The sequence below is a fragment of the Leptodactylus fuscus genome, chromosome 3 (genome assembly GCF_031893055.1).
Source record: "Leptodactylus fuscus isolate aLepFus1 chromosome 3, aLepFus1.hap2, whole genome shotgun sequence".
NCBI classification, from domain to species: domain Eukaryota; kingdom Metazoa; phylum Chordata; class Amphibia; order Anura; family Leptodactylidae; genus Leptodactylus; species Leptodactylus fuscus.
The window spans coordinates 112,307,199-112,329,003 of record NC_134267.1 but is presented as its reverse complement, the minus strand read 5'-3'; the positions used below and the strand labels follow the sequence as shown (position 1 = coordinate 112,329,003).

Here is a 21,805-nt window from a genome sequence, read left to right as displayed (position 1 = left end):
TTTGTAAGAATTTATTTGCAAATTATGGTGGAAAATAAGTATTTGGTCAGTAACAAAATTTCATCTCAATACTTTGTTATATATCCTTTGCTGGCAATGACAGAGGTCAAACGTTTTCTGTAAGTCTTCACAAGGTTGGCACACACTGTTGTTGGTATGTTGGCCCATTCCTCCATGCAGATCTCCTCTAGAGCAGTGATGTTTTGGAGCTGTCGCTTGGCAACACAGACTTTCAACTCCCTCCAAAGGTTTTCTATAGGGTTGAGATCTGGAGACTGGCTAGGCCACTCCAGGACCTTGAAATGCTTCTTACAAAGTCACTCCTTCGTTGCCCTGGCGGTGTGCTTTGGATCATTGTCATGTTGAAAGACCCAGCCATGTTTCATCTTCAATGCCCTTGCTGATGGAAGGAGGTTTGCACTCAAAATCTCACGATACATGGCCCCATTCATTCTTTCATGTACCCGGATCAGTCGTCCTGGCCCCTTTGCAGAGAAACAGCCCCAAAGCATGATGTTTCCACCCCCATGCTTTACAGTAGGTATGGTGTTTGATGGATGCAACTCAGTATTCTTTTTCCTCCAAACACGTAAAGTTGTGTTTCTACCAAACAGTTCCAGTTTGGTTTCATCAGACCATAGGACATTCTCCCAATACTCTTCTGGATCATCCAAATGCTCTCTAGCAAACTTCAGACGGGCCCGGACATGTACTGGCTTAAGCAGTGGGACACGTCTGGCACTGCAGGATCTGAGTCCCTGGTGGCGTAGTGTGTTACTGATGGTAGGCTTTGTTACATTGGTCCCAGCTCTCTGCAGTTCATTCACTAGGTCCCCCCGCGTTGTTCTGGGATTTTTGCTCACCATTCTTGTGATCATTTTGACCCCACGGGGTGAGATTTTGCGTGGAGCCTCAGAGCGAGGGAGATTATCAGTGGTCTTGTATGTCTTCCATTTTCTAATTATTGCTCCCACAGTTGATTTCTTCAATCCAAGCTGGTTTCCTATTGCAGATTCAGTCTTTCCAGCCTGGTGCAGGGCTACAATTTTGTTTCTGGTGTTCTTTGACAGCTCTTTGGTCTTCACCATAGTGGAGTTTGAGGGTGTGCACAGGTGTCTTTTTATACTGATAACAAGTTTAAACAGGTGCCATTACTACAGGTAATGAGTGGAGGAAAGAGGAGACTCTTAAAGAAGAAGTTACAGGTCTGTGAGAGCCAGAAATCTTGATTGCTTGTAGGTGACCAAATACTTATTTTCCACCATAATTTGCAAATAAATTCTTACAAAATCAGACAATGTGATTTTCTGGATTTGTTTTCTCATTTTGTCTCTCATAGTTGAGGTCTACCTATGATGTAAATTACAGACGCCTCTCATCTTTTTAAGTGGTGGAACTTACACTATTGGTGACTGACTAAATACTTTTTTGCCCCACTGTATATGTACTAAATAGTATTGGGAGTATAGTATACAGAATGTGTGTATTAAATATGGCCAGTGGTTGTTACTTAGGTTTTCAAGGCTGCTGAACCTCAAAACTGCCTAGACAGGTAATGATAAAACTCCCTGTAGAACACCTGGTATGAGTCCTGGGAAAGCTGGATGACATTGTTGAGGAGCTACAATGGAATGATGACCCCAGCCCTGTCAAAATTGTTAATTCCCAACTCACACATTGTAGAGTTAGTAGCCTGATTTGCGGCAAAAGCTGGGTATGATGTCATGTGAACATGCCCCAAATCTTCAATATTGTATGTGGTAAAGTTATGCAGATTTGTAATTTAGGGTGCATGGAAAGCTGGGTAATGTGGGCTAAATCTACCTTAACAAACCCCCTACTTGCTCCATTCCCATACTCCATATATTTCTTTAAGGATTCTGGTAAAGCTGGGTAAAATAGCCCATGGAGATTACTGGATATAAATCCACCCACATAAACCCACTTTTACATAATTGTGACATACCATGACAGATTTGCTTTCCATGGTCCCAAGAAAACTAGGTAACATACTTGATAATGTTGTAATAGGGACTTCTGAATACTAAATGTACCATAATAACTCTCCCTTCATGCTAAAAAAAAAAATCATGTCAAAACTTGCTAGATTCGCCAATTCTGCTTCTGTAATGTAGCATGTGGATCTGCAATCGGGAATGCTGAATACAACATTTACCTAAATATATTACCTCCTTACACTATCATAGCTTACTAGGTTTTGCCTTTGAAGGTTCTGGAAAAGCCTTGAAACACAGGGCGTCTTTTACCATGTGACAAACTGTGCACTTGCACTTGCCTCTGCTCCTGGTATCTTGGGAGTGGTGAGCGCAAAATAATGAAGTCACTTACATCACACCTATTGCTTTCTGAAGCCTCCAGGAGTAGACTCAGAAAATAACACAGAAATGAGGAAAGGCGAGTATTAATTTTTTTTTCTCTGTTTAAATATTTGTACTGGAAGAACCAGGAGTGGGCCATTAAACCGATGGAAGGACTGAAACTGTGGTAGCAACTGTACACCAGGAAACGTAACTTGACATCTCACATGTGAATGTAAAATCAATCATACAGTTATCTGTCTGACATAAGCAAAGATGCTATTTTTATGTGGAAGAAAAGGTGACATTCCAGAAGAATATTCGAGAACTTTGTAGGCCAACCTGGCAAATCGGTTCCACTCCCAGTGCACTAGCAGACTGATCTGCATATCCATAAAATTATGATTATCTTTACATCTCTTCATTAGTTTCTACCCATATAGGTATTTCTGCTTCTACTAAAGAGCCCTACAAGGCAGTTTTATTGGTCTGGGGGGCATTTGGCATCTGACAGGCTCCTTTTTTGCAAAAGTATACTTTAAAATGCTAGTGGTGATGTGTCGTAACACTTGAGAATTTCTACATGTCCTAGTCTTTTAGCAGTATAAACAGCAGCCATTTTATAACCACTCTTCTGAATAGTAAAGGCTGAATTAATTGACGAGTATTTGCCTTTCAAGCCTAATTAATCTCTCAATAACTGTTCGTAATGTCTGTTTACAGTGGAAAAAGTAGCATAAAGTCACCAATGAATATACAAGGCTCCAGTCCTTTTAAAATGTAAAAGCAGGAAAGTCATGTAACCTTATTAAATTCAGATATTTTCTCTTAGGGTGCATTCACACGATGTAACGTGCTGGGTGATCTGGCACGTATACGGCGTGTGAGAGTTTGCGCGCCGTAAAAGCTCCCATTCATTTCAATGGGAGTTAGGATCGTATACGCCACGTTATTTTGCACCCACAAAATAACGCGGCGTATATGATCCTAACTCCGATTGAAATCAATGGGAGCGTATACGGCGCACAAACTCTCACACGCCATATACGTGCCAGATCACCCGGGACGTTACATCATGTGAACGTGCGCTTAGATCACATGTAGGATTAAATAGTTTGCAATGTATATCCCAGATCATGCTTCTAATTTTTGATTATCTGGGAATATATAATAGAAGAAGTGTAGAGGATTTAGATATGTGTTATGGGATAACCATCTTTTAAAAACAACATGATTGGATGGTTTTCTGTTAGAATTTGCCTATCCAATATGTGCCTCTGTGTGTCCACCTAGTGGCTGGTTTGCAAGGGCAGCCTTTCACTGATTTTTCTAGCTGTGTTAATGGATTTAACTCTATTAAAGATAAATATTATACTGTATCCTTGGTTACATGCAGTCCCCAACAACAGCAGTGGTAAAGGATTTCCTAGAAAATCTGGTAAAAATTAGGGTAACCTAAAAAGTGTCTACACAGCACCCAGGCAAAGAGATTTTAGTAGATTAGTAAATTCTCTCAATATGTGTGGTGGGTTATAACATCTTTGGTTAGTGCTATAATACAATAATTAATGATAATAATAATAATAATAATAATAATAATAATAATAATAATAATAATAATAATAATAATTAATAATAATAACAGCAATATAATAAAAATAGTAATAATCTATTAATTTGCCCCTTGGAGCAATACTTCTGAAAACACCCATATGAATGAGAAAATAGAATTGCTTTCTTGGTGTATGAATATCAGACTCAGTTGGTAAAAAAAATCAAAACTTACAAAAGATACAAAGGCTAAAAAATCCTTTTAGTTTCTTTATATAAAAAATGAGATGCTGAGTGTAGACTATTATATTACAAATACTTTCACCTTACACTACGTGGTGTGCACTGCATGTGGTAGTTTGTGAAGATATTGTCCCATAAATCGAATTGTTTTCTATTACAATAAAAGAACTATTAAGAAACATGGATTGATTATTGATTTACTGGTTCCCTGGAGCACAAATATTTAAATGAAAGGATTTTCCTTACAGACAAGTCACTACAATAATTCTCAAATATAGTTGAGTTTCGGATATAAAAGTAATAAAAGCTGCCTTCAACAAAAGTCTATCCTATCAATATTAAGATAAGAATGCAGCAATGCAAAAGGGAAATATGTTTTCTATTCTCAAAGCAGTTCCTTTAATGCTGTGGTGTAATAAATCAACACAGTGCACGCCAGCTCATTTCAGATAAGTTCCAGGATTGTGTTCACTGGGTTTTATAAAGTAAACATATGGTGCAATGTGTCCTTTTCAGTTGTCTTGCTTCATGTATTACTAGGTATATGCTCAAACAGGATGATGATTGTGAAAGGCACAGTTATGATTCTACAAACTATAGGTAGTAGATGCGATTGGAAAGGTTAGATATTTTCATGAAGCATTTTGACACCTAAGGATGAATGAACAAAAAGTGCAAATTTTCAATGAGAAAAATTGCAGAAGGTTAATGTCGTAGCAGATTTGTCTCATATTTTTAATATGTAATGTGTAGTGAAACAATAGCGAATGTGTAGTGAAACAATAGCGCTGCCCATGGTGCTGAAACCCACTCCACATGAATGTAAGTAATGAACAAGACACAAACAACTTTTCAAACTATTTCTTTGCATATCATTCAGTAAGCCTGGAAATCAGATAGTATAAAAACAATGTATAAAGTAAAATATAAATGTATAACCCTTTGACGGTTCCAAAATACTGACATACAGTTGTATAGATATTGTAAATGTCTATGTTTCAGGTCCACAAAAGTGAGTTCTGGAGCTTAATTGAGCCCAAAACCAGAAAATATTGCCTAAAGAGGACATTCACACTGCATATACACAGTTGTCTGTGTGTGGTGTATGTTGTGTGTGTGTGTGTGTGTGTGTGTAGACAACTGAGATTTTGCACAGATCTAGATTGTGAGATCTAAATTCTGCATTTTTATTATCCCTTAGTGCTCCCACATGAAGTATAATGGCCCTCACACTTCAGTGCCCCACATGTAAGATAATGGCCCCAACAGTGTCCCTACATGTAATATATTGGCCTTCGGCTGTAAAATAAGTTCCCTCACGCTGATTTTTAAGGAGCAAGTAGTAAGCTGCGATCATGACTTACCACCAGGGTTTTTTAAGGGAAAAATGGGTCAAGACTTAAAAAAACATGGCTCCCTCCTTCACTTCATACCAAAGATCTCTGTGACAGAATAATGTCCCATAGCAGCCCTCACACAGTATAATGTCCCATATAGTATCATCCCTCCATGCAGTATAATGTCCCATAGTGCCCTCCATATAGTATAATGTTCCCTAGTGGCCCTTCACATAGTATAATGTTCCTTAGTGCTCCCCATACAGTATAATGTCGCATACTTGCCCCTATGCAGTGTAATGTTCCATATGGCCCCTACATCCAGTGTAATGTCTAAAATGGTTCCTACATTAATAACATTTAAAAAATACCCCTACATAGGGATTTTCTAACAATTTCAGGTTCAATCAAATCTGCATTTTCTGAAATTTTAGGGGTTCTCACCCATGAACTACTATAATACTTTGGGGTCTCTTCACACCTTCAAAGTATAATTAGTGGAGGTGAATAAACGTAACCCACAGTGTTAATCACCTCCAGTGGGCTCTGGTTCAGCTCCCTGTACTCTTCCAGCCCCCAGAGTTGACATCAGTGGACTCAGCGGTCATGTTGGTCATGTGGCATAGTGACATTATTCATCTTTACATTATGTGGCCAAATCACTGGCTTAAACAGTCCCTGATGTCAACTCTGGAGGCTAAAATAGCACAGGGAGCAGCACCGAAGCCCATGGAAGATGTGTTACACTGCTTGTTATGTTTATTTGCTTCCCTTGCAGTTCTGCTAATTATACTCTGACAGTCTAAAGAAACCCTAAAGTATAATAGTAGTTGATGGGTTGTGAACCCCACAAACTGCTATTAGGGGCGGGGGAGCTCTCTCCATGGCATGTACTGTGGGATATGTGTACCATGCCTTGAGAATCACTGGTCTAAATCTATACTTCAAAAGAAAAAAAAAAAGCGCTGTGCTTCTTCCCTTCTGAGTCCTGCAGTTTACACCCACATATACAACCTTTTTTTTGCACAGGGGATAGCCCACTTAAAAGTTTTAGGAGTGCATGTCTCTGTTGACATGAATTGGGCACAGTATATCATGCTCTGTAATGGCACATTTCTTTAAAAATTTAAATTTTCACTTTAGACATTAATTTTTGGGAAGCACTCTTCAGCACAAAATAATAATAATACCCCTTGATAAATTCTGTGAGGGTGTAGTTTCTAAAATGGGGCCAATATTCGATGGTTTACATTGTACTGGTACTTTAGGGCCTCTGCATACTTGACGTGACACCCAAAATCATTCTAGCAAAAATTGCACTCTGAAAATTTCCATTCTGAGCCCCACTATGTACCCCTACAGCAACCATATATGGGGTATTGCTGTATTTAGGAGAAATTCTGTAACAAACTGTGGGGGGCTTTTTTTCCTTTATCCAGTGAAAAGTTTCTCCTTTATCCCCTGTTTTAGTAATTGCTCAATTTAATGTCCTAATGTCCCAAAAGACTCGCTATATCACTTTATAAATTTCTTGAGGGCTGTAGTTTTCAATATGGGGTCACTTTTGGGGGGTTTCCACTGTACTGTTACTTTACAAATGAGACATGGCACCTTAAAGCTAGTATAGGAAAATCTACTCTTGAAATGCCCTGGAGCACTGCTTCCCTTCAGCTCCTTACCGTGTGCCCAAACAGCAGTTTACATTCACATGTGGGATATTTCCGTGTTCAGGAGAAATTGCATAACAAAATGTGAGATGGATTCTCTCTTTTAATCTTTTGTGAATGTGTAATTTTTGAATGAATGCACTATTGAAAAATATGTCATCTTATTATTTTAATTCCCATAAAATGCATAAAGGTTTAACAAACTTCCCAAATGTGATTTTGAATTATTTGAGTGGTACAGTTTTGAAAATGGAGTAATTTATGAGAGGTTTCTATTAAACAGGCTATTAAAGCCCCTTTAAGAACTGAAATGGAATGAATGGGTTTGGGAAATTTTTGTGTAAGGCTACGACCAGTGTAGCGGGCCACAGCAAAAAAGCATTGCGGGAAACAGTGGCACAACCACATTGCAGTTCTTCATGCAGAGCCTTTCACATACAGACCACAGAGGTTCCTTTGCAGACTTTCTGCTTCAATTATACCTATGGGGAAACCGCTGGTATTTCTGTAAGTTTAATTGACCTGCTGCGATTTCTAAAACCACAAAGGTTTTGGAAATCGCAGAATTTCTGCAGCAGGTATTTTTCTGCAATGTGTGGATTGTCCTTACATTTGACTTGATAATATTTTGATATGCAAAGGGGTTCATGGTCGATTTTACATGTCTTTTGGCTACAAAAGCCCAGATCTTTTCTTCTCTACCATGGTGCCTCATAATTTGTATGAGATAGTCAAGATACACCTAATTCATCATGCATCAGCAATCACTGTTATAAATCTGGGAAATTTTCAGGCTGCCTATTTACTATTAGTAAATCTAGTTCCTATGTATGAAGAGATTTGTACTGCTGCAGTTGCCCCTTACTCATATATTGTGCTGTGTAAAGATAATAAATACATATTTTTTAAACATGTAGCACAATTTGAGAGTGAGGATGTGAATTAAACCCTCTCTGCACGGTACTATTATGTCACACTGAGCGTATAGTTAACACTCAGCGCTGTAATGGTACTGTGCTGTAATGCCACAGACACAGAAGCCTTGCAGATGTTGCCCTTGGCAGGATTTGAACCTAGGACTCCAGCACTGGAAGGCTACAGTGCTAACCACTGAACCACCGTTCTGCCCATCTTGAGCCACCATGCTGCCCGTAATATATACTGCAATTCACAAATTAACGTATTTTGGTCACTTTGCATTTCCCCCAAAAATAAAAAGTGATCAAAAATTCATACATAGTAAACATTGTTATCAATAAAAAGTAAAACTTGCCCTACAAATAAAGGGCCCTGAAATATCTCTGTCAACTATATTAGAACATATTATATATTATTAAGCTATCTATATTATGTTTCCACTTGGGTCATTACAAGACTTTCTTGGGACCTTGAAAGGCAAATTTGGCTATCTTTCACTGCAGCTTCACAGGGTTTCTTCCCCAGCTTTTCTAGGATTCCAAGGAGTAAATCTATCTAGTTATTCTACAGTTTTAAGGTTTCAAATTTATCAATGCATATTCTGGCAGATCTGGCATTCTGTAGCCTGGGACAGCGAGGTAACAACTTTTATGATGATTTGATGGACATAATGGTCATATAAAATATATACATTGTGTTTCAGATACCTGGAGTGTACCCAACATATAAAATCAGGGTGACATAGTTTATGAACATGTAGCATTGGGTAACAGTGAGCATAAAATAAGATAATCCTTTAATAGTCCCACAGTGGGGAAATTTCAGCATGTTACAGCAGCATAGTAATACAGGTACAGGATAATATACAGTAATATAATACAGACGTAGGCACACATATGCTGAGAAGAGAAGATATACTAGGAGTCCATAGCAGCTAAGGAACAGAAGAAGAGAGAAGGAAGACTTCATAATCATAATCATTAGTTTTCTGTGCGGAGTGATCTTCGCTTTGTCTGATGTAGATTATACAGCCTGATCACGGTTGGAAGGAAGGACTTGCGATAGCACTCCTTCTCACACTTGGGGTGGAAGCAGATGGTCACTTACATCAATGCATACTACATCAATGACCATTACATAGCTTTCCAAAGGTCTGAATGTCAAATATGTTTAGCCATGTAGTAACATAACATAGGGAAATAATCTTTGGAAACTGCTGAGCATTTTCCTTTCATGATTCTGAGAAATCTGGGTAACGTACTACATAGGTAACATACAGCATAGGTAATGCACAGCAGGGGAGCGAAGAAAAGTGAGTAGCAATATTTTTTATGGAGGAGGTCAGCAAAATGGGGTCAACTGGAAGAGGAAATTAAACTGGGGGCAACTAGAAGGGGAGGATAAACTGAGGGCAACTGGAGGAGGATATTAAACTGAGAAGCTGAAGGGGGACTTTGGGTGCAATAGGAGAGAGGCTTTATACTGTGGGGTCAATTTGAGGAGAAAATTATAATTTGGTTAGCACAAAGAGAAATGGATGGGAATGGGCAAAGTCAGTTTAGAAGTGGGTGAAGCTAAATTTTCCTTAGCACCAATTATGCACTGCATATCTTTCTGTCTTTGAAAGTTGAGAGGTATGCATGTAATCCTCCCCTCTTCCTGCTGTTATTCATGCTTAGAAGCTGCACTGTCTCTATTAGACTCAATTGCACTTCATTACAGCATTAGACCAAGCCCTGCCCCATACATGATATGCCCTGCCCTTCCCAATCTTCCTGTGATATTCTGATTGTGCTTCTACCTTGTTTCCAGACAGTAATTTTAATACACAGTGGCAGGAAGCATTGTCTGCCCAATTTATGCCTGCAAGAATTCGGCTAAACTGTTCAGAGCTGCAATTTAACAGTTAGCCCTGCTGATATAACTATAGATGAACTATATCATACATATTTTAAGTTTTTATGCTTGGTTTTCAAAGTTTACTGTCTTTTTAAGGGATTAAAACATTGTATACGTTGCACCCTGTATAGTTACAAGTGTAGGATATGGACTATATCACATGGACATCTGTTGACAACTTGTCTGTACCTAGAATATTTCATTATCATCATTGCTTCATCAGGGTTATGACTGCATAACCTGTCACAGATATTTCACAAACCCATTCTTTCTCCGTTGGTTACATAGAATTATATTCCCATTATCAAAACATGCAAGAAAAATCAACACAAACCAATCAACTTACACAACAGATTCTTATTAATAGCAATATTTTATTTAATTATTGTTTAAATATTTCATAAAAACATTCTATTTACTCTGTGTACGCGATGAAATGGTACCAAGTAAGTAGACAACTAACGTACAAGATAACTCCTCAAGTAACACTTTCTAATTTTTGATGACCGAATAATGAATAATAAGATAAGATAATCCTTTAATAGTCCCACCATGGAGAAATTCAGTAATAAAACTACGCAGAAAATAATGTTAGTAACTACCTGGTGGTAGAGGTACAAATCTATTACTATGTATGTTTAGTATTTGGTACAGTGTCCCAGACTCTCACATATCCAGTCAACGATGTCAGCAAGGTTAAAAGTTAGTTTCTCATCTTTTTGTTGTCTTCAAGCCAGGCAATTTCAATTGCCGGAAAATAAATTTGGAAAGGCATCTGTAGATGGTATTCTCTGAAAAAATGGTTGGAATAAAAATGTTACAAAGCTCAGCAAATCTTGGGAAATTGAGTTTATTGTACAAGGTGGAAGATACACACAAAATATTTTCAATGTGGAATCTTCTGATCTTGGATTGAGTATCCCAAAAGGGAGAATTATGTCCTTGCACAAATGCTAAAGGCACTTCCCTTATTTTTCTTCACAATTTTACAAATGGTGAAAGGATATCCATTTATATCTTGGCACCTCACTTGCCTGATTAACAGATCTAGGTAACTGTCAAGGACAATGATGTTTCTCTGATTTACCATGTAAGGGCCCATTCACATGGAGCTGCAAAGTCACGGCCGCAAAATAACGCGGCGTATTCGATCCAGGCTCCCATTGAAATCAATGGAAGCTTTTACAGCGCTCAAAATCTCATACGCCGTATACGTGCCAGGTCACGCGGCACGTTACTCCGTGTGAATGGACCCTAAGGCTAGATTGGAGACTCGGTTGGAGATTCTACCGCAGAAACTGCCAAAAATCGGTGGAGATAAAAGCCCTTCATGGAGGACTACTCTATGTACAGCTTTCAATGCGAAAATGGTGGACACCCAGCGGACCTCATTACAGTCAATGGCTTTGCCAATGTCTGCATCTAACCGCGGTTTTATCAATCTGGCTCTCCGTTTTTTGGGTCAGATGGGAGCCTGGGGAAGATGTGACCCTAGTTTAAATGGTCTCTATGGCATAAATAAAGGATGAAGAGTCAACAATAGATTCATTGAGGGAGGCCATGTAGGGTTTTCTTTAGATCATTGACTTAATAATGGATTGAAAGATTCATCCTTCAGGTTGAAATTGTTCTATTATCCTCATACTCCACACGTCAACCATGATTCTGCATTGTAAACTGTGAAAGAAAAAAATGCTACTTATCTCATCTTTATATGCATTTTCAATTTCCATAACATATTCATGGGGCAAATGAAGGGTCTATGAAGGGTGTGGTCAGCTCCTCGTTTCGCCGCTGCGCGCCTCTCTCGCTGACACATATGCAGCTGAAGCAAGGAGCTGACACAGGTCAGCTCCTCGCTTCGCCGCTGCGCGCCTCTCTCGCTGACACATATGCGGCTGAAGCGAGTAACTGACCTGTGTCAGCTCCTCGCTTTGCCGCTGCTGCCGGCTACTGGCTTGTAGACGCGATGTGATGTCAGGTCAGCTCCTCGCTTCAGCCGCATATGTGTCAGCGAGAGAGGAGCGCAGAGAGCAGCGATGGAGCGGAGGAGAAGGTAAGTGTAATGTGGAGGTGGAACATGAAACTGCGGGCAGATGAAGGAGAGGACGGCATGACACTGAGGCAGAGATGGAGAGGACGGTATGACACTGGGGGCAAAGATGGAGAGGACGGCATGACACTGGGGGCAGAGAAGGAGAGGATGGCATGACACTGGGAGCAGATGAAGGAGGGGACGGCATGACACTGGGGTCAGAGATGGAGAGGACGGCATGACACTGGGGGCAGAGATGGAGAGGACGGCATGACACTGGGGGCAGAGATGGAGAGGATGGCATGACACTGGGGGCAGAGGTGGAGAGGACGGCATGACACTGGGGGCAGAGATGGAGAGGACGGCATGACACTTGGGGCAGAGATGTGGGGACATGAATCTGGGGGCAGAGATGGAGAGGACTTGAATCTGGGGGCAGAGATGGAGAGGACATGAATCTGGGGGCAGAGATGTGGAGACATGAATCTGGGGGCAGAAATGGGGGACATGAATCTGGGGGCAGAGATGGGGGACATGAATCTGGGGGAGAGATGTGGAGACATGAATCTGGGGGCAGAGATGGGGGGACATGAATCTGGGGCAGAGATGGGGACATGAATCTGGGGGCAGAGATGGAGAGGACATGAATCTGGGGGCAGAGATGTGGAGACATGAATCTGGGGGCAGAGAGGAGGGACATGAATCTGGGGCAGAGATGGGGGACATGAATCTGGGGGCAGAGATGGAGAGGACATGAATCTGGGGGCAGAGATGTGGAGACATGAATCTGGGGGCAGAGATGGGGGACATGAATCTGGGGGCAGAGATGGAGGGACATGAATCTGGGGGCAGAGATGGGGGGACATGAATCTGGGGGCAGAGATGGGGGGACATGAATCTGAGGGCAGAGATGGGGGGACATGAATCTGGGGGCAGAGATGTGGGGACATGAATCTGGGGGCAGAGATGGGGGGACATGAATCTGGGGGCAGAGATGTGGGGACATGAATCTGGGGGCAGAGATGGAGAGGACATGAATCTGGGGGCAGAGATGTGGAGACATGAATCTGGGGGCAGAGAGGGGGGACATGAATCTGGGGGCAGAGATGGGGGACATGAATCTGGGGGCAGAGATGGGGGACATGAATCTGGGGGCAGAGATGGAGAGGACATGAATCTGGGTGCAGAGATGTGGAGACATGAATCTGGGGGCAGAGATGGGGGACATGAATCTGGGGGCAGAGATGGAGGGACATGAATCTGGGGGCAGAGATGGAGGGGACATGAATCTGGGGGCAGAGATGGGGACATGAATCTGAGGGCAGAGATGGGGGGACATGAATCTGGGGGCAGAGATGGGGGACATGAATCTGGGGGCAGAGATGGAGGGGGGACATGAATCTGGGGGCAGAGAGGGGGGACAAGAATCTGGGGGCAGAGATGGAGGGACATGAATCTGGGGGCAGAGATGGAGGGGACATGAAACTGGGGGCAGAGATCTGGGGACATGAATTTGGAGGCAGAGATGGAAGGGGGATATGAAACTGGGGGCAGATGAAGGGTGTATATGAAACTGGGGGAGAGATAGAGGGGGGACATATAATTTACGGGTGACTGTAGGAGGATTATACTGTGTGCGGGCACATGAAAAATTAACGAGTGTGCGGAGTCAATGCAAAAGTGGGCGGGGCTAAATTTGCACATTTTGTCCCTATTTCGGTTCTTCAAAAGTTGGGAGGTATGGCCAAAGGCCTCTCTACAACATAATACGACATCACTATTATAGATAATATATAAGTATTGGCTGTGTTATGTATTTTATACAGGAAGTCCAAGTTATGCCTCTGATAATTAAGACATAACTGGTATAAGAAGTGGACATTATATGGTATCAAAATTCATGATAAATACTTTTCATGGTGATCAAATAATCGTCAAGGTAACAATGAATTTTAACATTTTTTTAACATGACTGTTAGGGTACATGTGCATAAAAGAATGACTGCTGCTAGTATTGTCCAAGATATGCTTATTGCCATGGGGATAATGCATTACAGAAATGTCTATTGCAAAAGGTGCTGAAGGTATACATTGCCAATGGTGCATGTGCGTTAGAGGAATGGCTGCTGCTATTCATGCTAAATATATGCTTTTTGGTAAGAAGATGATACATGAGAGGAATGACGACTGCTGCTACTGATGCCCAAATATACTTATTGCAAGGGGTGCAAGTGCATGAGAGGGGTGACTGCCAATAATGCTGTCTGCACTATGCTTGCTGCTATGAGGTTGATGCATGAGAGGAATGACTGCTGCTAGTGATGCCCAAGATTCGCGTAATGCCAGGGGATTGATGCATGAAAGGAATAAGTACTGCTAGTAGTGCCAAAGACATTGGTAATGGAGCATGCATATATGGGGAATAATTTCTTCTAATACTACATCGGTTATGCTTATGGCAAGCATTGCATTGTATGAGGCAAGTGAATGCTGCTTGTGGTACCCAAGATATGTTTTTTGACAAGAGAGATGATGCATGTGAGAAATGATTATGGTTAGTTGTGCCCAATATATGCTTTTTGCCAGAAAAGATGGCACATAAAGGTAATAATTGTTAGTGATACCCCTGGTATTCTGGCTGCAATGGGTCCATGTGTATAATAGGGATAGCTGCAGCTCTTGTTGACCAAGATATGCGCATTGCCAGTACTTCATGTGGGAAATAGCTGCTACTAATGGTGCACGTGGTATGCTTCTTGTATAGAGTGGTATTTATATAAGATGAATAACTTGCTAGTGGTGCATGTGCTATACCTGTTGTATAGGGTGGTATTTATATAAGAGGAATAGCTACTGCTAGTAGTGCACATGGTATGCTTGTTGCATAATGGGGCATTTACATAAGATGAATAACTGTTGCTAGTGATGCACATGCTATGCTTTGTTGCATATTGGTGCATTTACATAGCTGCTGCTAGTGATGGACATTGTATGATGATTGCAAGGGGTGCATGTGGGGAATGGCTGCTACTCTGCTGCTCATGGTGCCCCAGATGTGCTGCTGTCTGGAATGAGCTGCCAGGAAATGATGCATGAGGGGAATGGCTGCTACTGTTACTGCAGGTACCCAAGTAATGCTTGTTGCCAGGAATGCATGTGCATGAGAGTAATGGCTGCTGCTATCGTTGCCCAAGGTTCTCTTTGCCAGGAGTGCATGTACAGGAGAGGAATGACTACTTCTGGCACATTGCCAATGAAATACTTTCATGAGAATAGCTGCTGCCAGTGCTGACCAAGATATGCCTTTTGCCAGTGATGCAAGTAAGTAAAAAGAATGACTGCTGCTAGGGTTGCTCAAGATATGATTGTTGGTAGAAAAGATGATGAATGAGAATAATGACTCATGCTAATGGAGTTCAAGATATTCCACAGGAGATAATATATGAAAGGAATGGCTGCTGCTAGCAATGCCTAAGCTTTACCTGTTAGCCAGCAAAGATGATACATGACAGGAAGAACTGCTGCTAGTGGTGCCCAAAATATGGTTGTTGATAGTGGTGCATGCTCATGAGAACAATAACTCCTGCTAGTGATGTCCAAGATATACAGAGCGACAGAGAAGGTAATGCATGTGATGAATGTCTTGTGTTAGTGGTGTTCAACATATGCTTGCTGCAAGGAAAAATAGAGGAATGACTTCTTCTATTGGAACCCAAGATATGTACAGTATAAATCCAATGGTGCATGTACAGGCAGGGAATAACTGTATAGCGGTGTGAAAAGTATGAACATTACAAGGGGTGCATGTACATTAGGGCTATGGTTGCTGCTTGTGGTTCCAAATATAGGCTCCTTGCATGAGGGTAATGGTTGCTGTTAGTGGTGCACATGGTAAGAATGTTGTAAACGGTGCATATGTATAAGGGAAATGGCTGCTGATACTGGTGCACATAATATACTCATTGCAGGGGGTCATGTCACATATATTTCATATGATATGCTCAATGTATGAGGTGCATGTACATGAAAGAAATGACTACTGTTAATGTTGGAAGAGATGCATGTGCATAAGGTGAATGACTACTGCTAGTGGAACACAAGGTATGCTTGTTACAAGTGGTGCATGTGCGTGACATAAAATGGCTGCTGACTAGGTGCACATTGTATGCTGTTTACAAGGGATGTTTGAGGAGAATGGCCATACCACCCAAGTTTCCAAGGACTGAAAGAGGGGTAGAATGTATACCGCAGCAAATTTTACCCTGCCTACTTCCACTTTCACCTCACCCATTTCCATCCATTTCTTTTTGTGCCCCACACAGTATAACACCTCTACAGTTACCATGATATGCTATGACACGTACATTATAATGCCCCCCTCCAGTTGCCCTCACAGTATAATAACCCCTCCAGAATAAAGTCACTCTTTTGGGGCACCCAAAGTTTAATGTCCAACTTCAGCTGCATTACAGTTTAATGTCCTTCACCAGTTACCCCCACAGTATAATTTCCCCCTCCAGCTGCCCCTAGAGTATCCAGTCCACTTCCAGTTGCCCCCACGTTTAATGTTCTATTTTTCTCTTTTATGTCTAGTCATGGAGCCATCAGGGAGAAGCAGGTGAAATGTAAGTGACGTCAATAAATTGTGCCTACTGCCCCTAGAGAAGACACAGGGATGAAAGGTGAAGCAGTGAGCAGATGGCTCCTTACTTTACCTTCGTGAAGTATTCACCATGTTGAAGCCGGGACATGCCTCCTACTGTCCTAAACAGTGGGACAGCACCCAGAATCCCTGACTATCTAGTTGAATCCTGGACAGTTAGGATGTATGGGAAAAGCTGCTATTTATGGTGCTCAGTATATGCTTATTGGCAGTTGTACATGTGCGTGAGGCAAATGTCTGCTGGTAGTAATGCTCCAAATGTGCTTGTTGTCAGGGAGGATGGATGCTGCCAGTAATGCCTATATATGCTCATTGCCAGGGGGATAGCTGCTGCTGGTAATGATAGAACAGCATCATACAGCACACACAAAAAACTCTCACTAAGAAAACAGGGTTGCCGCCCCTTTGACCAATATAGCTTGATTTGCATATAGCTAATTTTCTGTTATCTCACAAATAGTAAAATAGATTTTCATAAAATTTACACCAAAAAAATCAGGAGACCAGTGTCTAAGCAATAAGATATGAGATTTGGCATGTTCAACTGGTGACAACTCCTTACAGGTCAATCTCCTTACATATTGCTGCTTTTGTAAAATGTTGTAAAATTTCTGCACGGAAATTCCACTCTGTTCCATTCCAATATGGATGATGCCTTAAGGAGAGAACGCAGTTCCGCATCTAAACAATCTTTGTGTTTAACCAGGGCACATGTTAACTTCATGGCACTAATACAGTATTTATGGCATCTGGATAGCAGAAATACTATTATTTGTAAGGTGTTATGTATTACAGGATCTGCTTGGGTCACAATTGTAGCCACAAATATAAATTTTCACAATATGCCAGGTGTCTACCTTCAGAAAATAAATGGATATGTGAGTATAATACATATATAATAGAATTTTACATGTGTACTGTACTGTATGTCAAAAACGTGTACACTGCTTTGGCAGTGCAAGGGTAAGTGCCGCTTTTCACTAAATGTGCCTGCTACTTGTCTTAAATGGTTTGCTAGCTTAAACCTGAATTCAGATGTCAGCTCATAAAATGCAATGTGTAGGTGTAAACTGCGTTTGCTTCCAGATGATAGCAAGCAACCACGTTTAGCGTCAAAGTTTAGCCTTGTGGTGGAAAGTATCACCAGTGATCCCAGTGATTTCTATCCAATAGTACAGGGAATGTTTACTGGGATTAACCTATTCAGTGCTTCAGCTTCTTACACGTGCCTATTAAACTGCAAGCTGTGGCATCCTTCGGAGAAGGGGTTAAAAGGCTCAGCTCCGAAGACAGCCAACTAGGGGAAGCATCCTTGTGATAAACATTCCACCTAGAACTACAATCACCAGTAAAACCTGCTGCTATCCAGCATAGTAGGCAGCTAGTGCTCTCAGTATGATGGAGCAGAGACAGTCTCCAGTGCTAGCACTCTGCCCATGAATAAAGGCAAGCAGCTTTTCAGCACGGGGATATCAGATCAGTTGCTTAATACAAATTGGGAAAGGCTGTCTGGCTGGCAGCCTTAAAAAGAGAGGAGCTATCTCAATTTCTCTCACTTAATCTTGGCTGCACGTCAGGAGCTGTGCAGCAGTGCAGCAGACAGGGAAAGCAGCAGACCCCTGCTACCAGCACACACTTCCCCTATGCTACCATAGCTCAGCGATTTTTCCGAGCTGGATTATCTATTGATTGCCTTCCCTCCCCCTTCATCCCTTCCAGGCTCACCAGGATGTACATATGCGTTTGGATTTCTCAAGGATTCTCCCCCCTCTAACATGGATGTCCCACCATTCCTTGCAGTTGAAGGTTGCTCCTTGGTGCAGTGAATGAAGAACATGCAGGGATTGCTAATGGGTTTGGGAAGCGGATCCTCCTCGCTCATGTTGTCTCTGTGACCATGCCGTGATCGTGTCTGAGGGCCATCAGTCTATGTCCTCTCCTTCTTCTTACCCTACCGGGGAAGCTGACACTCTATAGGGGGAAGGAGCCGTGCGGATGTACAGTGGAACCATGAAGATTCAGTGCCCACTTCTAACTCATTCATTCTTCAGGTGCACCCTAAGATTCATCGCCTGCTTGCTTTGGATTGGGTATACTCAAGGGACCACACATGTTCTACGGTTTGGTAAGATTGCTTTTACTTTGCTCTGGATTGCATGTAGTAAGCCCAATAGAAACAATACACTGATGTGTGCTAGGTGGGATTATTGCAGCCAGGTCTCTCCACACTAATCTATCTCTGGTGTCTGCAGAAATGGATTATTGTCACTGCAGCCCAATGAATGGAGCACTGACAGCTCGGTGATAATGAGGGATACAATGGGAATGTGTCATTGTAGGATCCATTGCTGGATAATGCTATATGTTAGTCATCCACTCTTGTGAGAAGTGTGTAATAAAGGGGAAAATCTAGTCAACAGTCTCGTAAAGATGTCACAGCTTATTTCTATAGCCCCTGTAAGCCCCTAACACTTCATGTGAGATATTTATTGGGAGCAGGTTCCCTCTACAAGCCAATGAATGCCTCTATAAGCTTTGAGAGTAAGTTACTCTCTCACGGCTTCAGACATGTGGGGAGAAGCAAAGAAAGTAAATGCTAGCTGGCATAGGGGACATCTCCGGGATCTGATCAGTATTGGGTGGCAAAGTACTGTCAGTAGTTACTGTAGATGTGTATACAGGGAGATCTTCAGGACAGTCACATAGGAACAAGAGTTAAACTTTGTCCAAGTGGTGCAAACAGGTGACAGGACAGACTAGACAACACTAGATAAGGCATTCATTGCTATATGTCAGCCAGAACGTCATTTAATCTTAAGACTCCCAGCTAAAGGCAATTATTGAGATCAACAAATACATAAGAAGCCGAGAAATAAAAGATCCATTAGCTTAAAAGATGCAATTTCATGGGGCTGAAGCCTAAGTGTGACTTGTTTCTGCCATCATCTGCTTGTAAGGTGATGCTTGAGGCACGTTGCTAATAGCAACCATCTCAAGGAATGCTTCTTTCTTTGGAAGCAGACACACACCTTCATAGATCAATGCACGTTGTGAACAGAACCTGTGTATTACAACAGGAGCCATGCTCCAACATGGGTAAGGATAATACAATGACATGCAATACAATTCACATAATACCATTCATGCATTAAATCAATCACATGCTAGAGGACAGGCTCCCTCGACACCCAAAGGTGCAACTCTCCCTCTTAGGAGTTATTATGGCCAAATCTCTTGTCCAATATAAAATCACAAGCAGCATAAAAATCGGAAGTGATGATGACAATAAGACATTAGGATGTATTGTCACACCTAGGGATGGCAATGCTGAATGGATGCTGGTGGAAGTGATGTGAACCTTGCCTAGCACCACACCAGGGAACATTTATTCTCTGATAGAACTGCTTAGAGGAGATTTCCCTCCGACATTGCCATGGATCTTGACCATGACAGATGGTTTGAGGATGTGACTCAGTCATCCCGGTACCATGTTTTCCCACATCGGTGCCCTTTTTGCAGAACAAAAGACTATTCAATGCATTCGTCCTTTTCTTTTTAACAGAACATTAAACAATATTAATAACAATAGTGATATGCAGTCCTGTGTTCTCTTCTGCTTGGCTGAGGTCAAGAGTTGTCTGAAGAGAGTCTTCAAAGGACAACTAGCCGCTGATTTTCTGCCTCAGCCTGCAGCACTATGGCAACAGGCGAGTCCTTAAACAATTGCTGGGCTTTCAGCGTCTTCTGAGCACGACACCCTACGCTCCTTCCATAGTATTCTACTCTACGGAATACAGGAAGAGATTGCTCATGCCTCTTTTAATGTGCATTCCCTTATTTTAATTTACTTTCATACAGGATAAATATATATATTATATTTTAGAAAAAAAAAAAAAAATATATATATATATATATATATATATATATATGCATAGTGTACTCATGCAGGCTTTCTACATGCAGAAATTACACAGGTGTGTTTGTGTATGCTCTGAAGCTCTACTATACTATTAAGTCATTTAAGAGATCCTACACTATCTATATGGCACACCACTTAAGAAACATACCTTAATGACTTAATACTCCTCACTCTTTACACCAAATATATATTTACCATAGAAGCCAGAAATGTTTGTTCACAACATGAGATGCAGCCGACTGAAAAGCGAAATTCAGTGCTAGCTAACCAGTTAATCCATTACAGATGCTTTAGTTTTTCCCATATGCTATTAGTCATAGATTCAGTACTTTGCCAGTACTAGTCTGTTTGCAGCGTGGTGTCAGCCGTGCACGCCAGCCAAGAAAATCATAAAATGTTATTCTCTTAAGACAGGAAGATTACTGGCACGGGTTGTAACACTACATATTTGCACCCCTCATAAAAATAAGACTGTTGGGATAATATTCTACCAGTTATAATGCATTATAATGCAAGATGAAAAACATAATGCACAGCCATCTGTCCCAAATATGCTGATATTAGTTCATTGTATTTGCAAGTTTAAGAAATTGATGAAGAACGTTTTGAGAAAAGTCGTCTATCTATCTATCTATCTATCTATCTATCTATCTATCTATCTATCCATCCATCCATCCATCCATCTATCTATCTATTATATATCCATCCATCCATCCATTCATTCATTCACATCTATCTATCTATCTATCTATCTATCTATCTATCTATCTATCTATCTATCTATCTATCTCAACCTTTCCATCATTTAACTAGAAAACCTCTAGCACCTGAATAAGTAATATTATGGTTTATATGAACATATAACTGGTCTTCCTGTAAAAGAAGGTCGTCTAAAGAAGTGAATGAAAGCTGAAGACACAAGTTGTTTATGTCACTTTATGTAAAAGCTTTTACTATAGGATTCACCATTATGAATTGCAGCTATTTTTTTAATAGTTAATAATAGAGGTTTTCAAAGGCCAATAAAACAATAACCTATATTCTTTCACTGCCTTTATATGTAATTCATGAACAATAATGTTCTTGACTGGTAGTTTTTGAGGGTAATGCGGCACGATATGTTCTGAATGCCGGCTTTTATGCAGTGCTCTGTGGCTCATTGTACACTCCTTCGTATTACACCCACCATGGTACTGACAGGATATTAAGGAATATTACAGTTTATTGCATTGTTTCGTATGTATTTACTTTTATT

At 41.1% G+C, this 21,805-nt stretch overlaps 1 protein-coding gene across 1 annotated transcript in view; it reads left to right on the top strand.

Moving 5' to 3' along the window:
• The window catches only part of GRIK2 (glutamate ionotropic receptor kainate type subunit 2), a 627,159-nt gene that overhangs the window by 2,556 nt on the left and 602,798 nt on the right, over positions 1-21,805 (top strand). Inside the window, exon 2 of the mRNA XM_075268133.1 lies at positions 18,351-18,756. Within this exon, the coding sequence (XP_075124234.1) occupies positions 18,627-18,756 (130 nt within the window). The 5' untranslated portion in view covers positions 18,351-18,626. The remainder of the gene's footprint in view (positions 1-18,350; positions 18,757-21,805) is intronic.